This window comes from Pundamilia nyererei, unplaced genomic scaffold, assembly GCF_000239375.1.
Source record: "Pundamilia nyererei isolate P.nyererei 1_Seehausen unplaced genomic scaffold, PunNye1.0 scaffold00111, whole genome shotgun sequence".
NCBI lineage: Eukaryota > Metazoa > Chordata > Actinopteri > Cichliformes > Cichlidae > Pundamilia > Pundamilia nyererei.
This window is the reverse complement of record NW_005187512.1, coordinates 1,780,014-1,784,664: the sequence shown is the minus strand read 5'-3', so window position 1 is coordinate 1,784,664 and position 4,651 is coordinate 1,780,014. Positions and strand designations below refer to the sequence as shown.

The 4,651-nt window shown below is 39.0% G+C and overlaps 1 protein-coding gene across 1 annotated transcript in view; it reads left to right on the top strand.

Moving 5' to 3' along the window:
* The window catches only part of LOC102206873 (carbonyl reductase [NADPH] 1-like), a 10,219-nt gene extending 9,391 nt beyond the window's left edge, over window positions 1-828 (top strand). Inside the window, exons 7-9 of the mRNA XM_013912992.1 lie at window positions 56-242; window positions 377-430; window positions 547-828. Of these exons, the coding sequence (XP_013768446.1) occupies window positions 56-242; window positions 377-430; window positions 547-720 (415 nt within the window). The 3' untranslated portion in view covers window positions 721-828. The remainder of the gene's footprint in view (window positions 1-55; window positions 243-376; window positions 431-546) is intronic.
* Window positions 829-4,651: the final 3,823 nt, after the last annotated feature.

The window sequence follows — 4,651 nt, the reverse complement described above, 5'->3', positions numbered from 1 at the left end:
GCAGTGAACGGCAGTTCTTTGTATGTATTTTAGGTCGTGTGGTGAATATCTCCAGCATGCTTAGCATCACAGGTTTAAAGCAATGCAGCCCAGAACTCCAGCAGCGTTTCCGCAGCGAGGACATCACAGAGGACGAGCTGGTGGCACTGATGAGAAAATTCCTCGATGATGCCAAGAAAGGCGAACACAAGCAGCATGGTTGGCCTGATATGGCATATTCAGTGTCTAAGATTGGAGTGACGGTACATTTACCCAGTTTTTCTTCAGGATGTTAGATTAGGAGGTTGACTAATGAACTGATTAACTGAATCAATTCAAGCCTTTTTTTTTCTCGGAGACTCTGATTATAAATATGGGTGTTTGTTTGTGTTTTAAGGTGCTGTCCATGATTCATGCTCGTCGTCTGTCTAAGGAGAGACCAAATGACAGGGTAACTAAAATAAGACAAGCTCTAATGAACTTACATACAAAGCCATCTCCGAACCTTTTGGAGTCCACTGAAACCTCATTTCTTATTCATGGACTCGTTGTTATTCGTTTTTCCAGATCCTCTTGAATGCCTGCTGTCCAGGATGGGTGCGCACTGACCTCACTTCACCAGATGCTCCCAAGTCACCAGACGAGGGCGCCATCACTCCTGTCTACCTGGCCCTGTTGCCTCCAGGAGCCAAAGAGCCTCAGGGAAAGTTTCTCTCCGACAAGGAAGTCCAGCCGTGGTGAAAGAGAGTTTAGTGTGTGATTCCACATGAAGAATTATTTGCAAGAGATTTAAGATTTAAGAAAAGTGATGTTCCAGGCATCAAATACACACACCATAGCATACCATAAAATAATCTGTGTTAAAGTGACAGTGTTCATGATGACTACTCAATTTGTGGCCTGTTTCTAAAACTGGATTCCTTCCTTTTTGATGTACAACTCAAACTTGCATTAACTGAAATCAAATAAAGTGCTTTTAATTAAGACTCATTTTGTGTCAAAACAATTCAACAACTTCAAAGTAAGGTTATTAAAAGCACACAATAGCAATAAATTACATTGTAAATGTATTTTTCTAATATAAAATCATCCATACTATCATAGATCATCATAAAAAATATGATGAGGCTGGGGTTTTAGAAGTAATGCTGCAGCTGCATTTGGCACCATGAGACAGTTTTTGAGAGCATCTTGTCAAGTCACACTTGCATTTGTACCGCAGGGTTCAAGGTGCCCCTAAATTAAACTTAAAAACATACAGCTGTCTAATGTCCAACCTTCCTCTTATTTGTAAAATTCTTGAAAGAGTAGTTATCAAACACCTGACTGATTAGTTGTAGAGGAAGGGTCTATTTGAAGAGTTTCATCATAGCACAGAAACAGCACTAGTGAAGGTTGAGAATGACCTCGTGACCTCTGACAGTGAACTTGGTACTTGTCTTGTTAGAACTCAATACAGCATTTGACACTTTTGACCTTTATATTGCACTTCAGAGATTAAAACAACACTGGTATTAAAGAAACTGCGGTGCACTGGGTCAAATCATATATATTAAACAGAGTACAATTTGTGCATATGAATGGGCTGTCTTCTGCACACATGAAAATTAATAATTGTGTTACACAGCACAGTTCTGTGATGGGACCATTACCATTTTCATTGCTATGTAGATGACATCCAGCTTTATCCATGAAGCCAGATGATACAAAGTAACAAGTTAAACTAGAGGCATGACTTAAAAACAAAAGGCTCTGTGGCGATCGTGGCTCAAGAGTTGGCAGTTCGTCTTGTAATCGGACGGTTGCCAGTTCGAGCTCTGGCTCGGCCAATCTCGGTCGTTGTCCTTGGGCAACACACTTCACCCGTTGCCTACTGGTGGTGGTCAGAGGGCCCGGTGGCGCCAGTGTCCGGCAGCCTCGCCTCTATCAGTGCGCCCCAGGGCAGCTGTGGCTACAATGTAGCTGCCATCACCAGTGTGTGAATGTGTGTGTGAATGTGTGGATGACTGAACGTGTAGAGCGCTTTGGGGTCCTTAGGGACTAGTAAAGCGCTATACAAATACAGGCCACCTACCATTTACCTCTAATTTCCACCTTCTAAATTAAGATAACACTGACGTTATTGACCTTCAAATTTAACCAGATACTTACTTGGCTTTGAGTAACACTTTAAGGAATTCTGGACTAATTTTTGCACATTAAACAAATATGTAGTGCCTTCAGTCATTCACAGTTCCCACAACAGATCAGTAGAGTTGGCTGGTTCCTCTCCAGGTGGTTTGAAACTTAGCAATTGCTCCTCGTTGTCTAACCAGTCAGGACAGCAGCAGTTTTCAGGGGTACTAACAAAAATTTTAAATGTACATTTTTTCATATTGTTCCAGTATTTATGTATGTATGTATTGCTTTATGTGTACTTCACCTACCTATTAATATTCAACAACTTGCTAGTTTTTTATAGCTTTGCACACTGTTCAAAACTCCACCCAGCTTCTTTATCATTGTTTGTAGTATATAATAAGTAATTCATTGTCCTCTGCAGCGCTCTCAGTCCCGCTACAGCTTCGTTCCACATTACAATAGCAGCATAAGTAAGTAAGAAACATCCTTTTACTTTTGTTCCACATTTGTTAGTTGACTGGCTCTTTTGTAAATAAATCACATGACATGTCCTCCTTTATAGCTGGAATGTACTGAAACAGGCAGTTAAACCCTCAAAACAAACATTGTTGACATTAAATGTAAGATGTATGATGAATTTACAATTTTTCAATATTACTTATTATATATATTTTGAGTTCTTACTGTTTCAATGTATCATCATGACTCTGCAAATCTCACCGGTTTACAGCCCCCCCACACTGATAAGAGAACTGCCTTAAAGTTAAACAACTTTTTCATATATATACGCTTCACACAGGTTATTTAATCATTGTACCCATTACACACTGTTCAGGTCAAAGGTGACCTGACATTTAACAGCAGTAATGGTATGATGTGAATGTGAAACTATACACGCCAACGCTGTGTGTATTTCTTATGGCACGATGGTGACAGAGTTCAGAGAAAGACTTAAGACTGTCAGATAAACCTTCTGTGTTCCTACCATATTTGATCAGGTTCTGAGGCACCTTTATCCAGCAGGTACATACTGGTCTTTGAAGGCAATGCATGAATCTCAGAACAACGAAATAGCAAAACAACATAGGAATCAAAGACCTACAGAGGTCAGAGGGTGCCTGTTTTAAATTGTAGGGCCTTTCTGTGTTGTATTTGCATGTTCTCCCTTCAGGTATACTAGCTTCTTTCCACCTTTCCACAGTGCAAAGGCATGCATGGCACATTAATTATTCTAAACCGTCCATTTACAAAGGCAGAAAACAAACGAACAAAATCAAATTAGCATCTATTTATTTATTTATTTAATTAACCCAGAGGTAACTGAGATTTAAAGAAGGTTTGTAAGAGGCGTTGAGGGGTGGATGTGGCTTCCTACTACTGCTTTGAATATAAAGACTACTTAGCTGTAAGATGGCTAAGTAGTAGTTATAGCTTAGCAATAACAAATGCTGCTTTTAACAGTTGAAGTGGTTATGCATGCTTAAATAACAAATCTCAGCAGTTTCAGAATGCTCCAACCATTTTCACTTTTAATAAATCACATGTTTTATTATGTCTTCTCGTCTTAGGTAAAACAGGACATGATATCGTGTGATAACAGATGTCCAAAAGTATAAAAACCTCAAAAATGCACTCCCTTCTCTCTTTTGTCTGAAATGTTCATCACGGCGGATTCATCCATTTCTTCATGTCAGATCGCCTGTTGATATATTCTAAATTGATCAGTAGTTCAAAATTTGGCATATACATTTATTACAAGGGAAATGACTTGATCCACTTGATCTGACGGATTAAATATGAAACATATGTAAGGCTTAAAATGCATTATACATGCATATTCATTACTTTTGTATTCTGGGTTCTGTTGGTGTTTAGAGTTATTTCTATCTTTTCTTTGTGCTCAGATGTATTCTAGCCTTCCCAATATCTCTTTGTATCTTCTCAAGTCTTTGTTTCTGTGTTATATGTTGTTGACTGAAGGTGAAAAATTAAATTTTCTAATTAATGGATCTTTAACCTGCCAGTTCCCAAGTACAGAGTTTGCTTGATTTCCAGCTGTGCACATGTAAGAAAAATGCATATAATCATGATATGAGGTTCCAAGTGGTTGACTGATAGCGATAGTGCAAAGTGGAGTGAACTGTGACCTAAAGCTGGCTCTTTTTTTTGGCTAATGTAATAATGTGATCACCCTGTGTGTTTAATAGTCACTTGTTTTCTTACTTCCAACCTGTCGCGGTAGATGGCTGTCCCTCTCGGTGTCTTCCTGTTAAAAGCGAGTTTTTCTTTCCCACTATTGCAAAGCGATCGCTCATAGGACGCCATCTGATTGTTGGATTTCGGTTTGATTGTAGGGTCTCTACGTCACAGTATAAAGCACCTTGAGGCAACTGCTGTGATTAGGCGCTATATAAATAAAACTGAAATGAATTGTATTTGATTTTTGTAAGGAAAATGTAGCTCAGACTGGATGCTCACGTAAAGTAGTCAAAGTCAATATACAATTATCTTTTGTTCTGCATTGTAGCTCTCTCTCTCTCTCTGTGCAGAC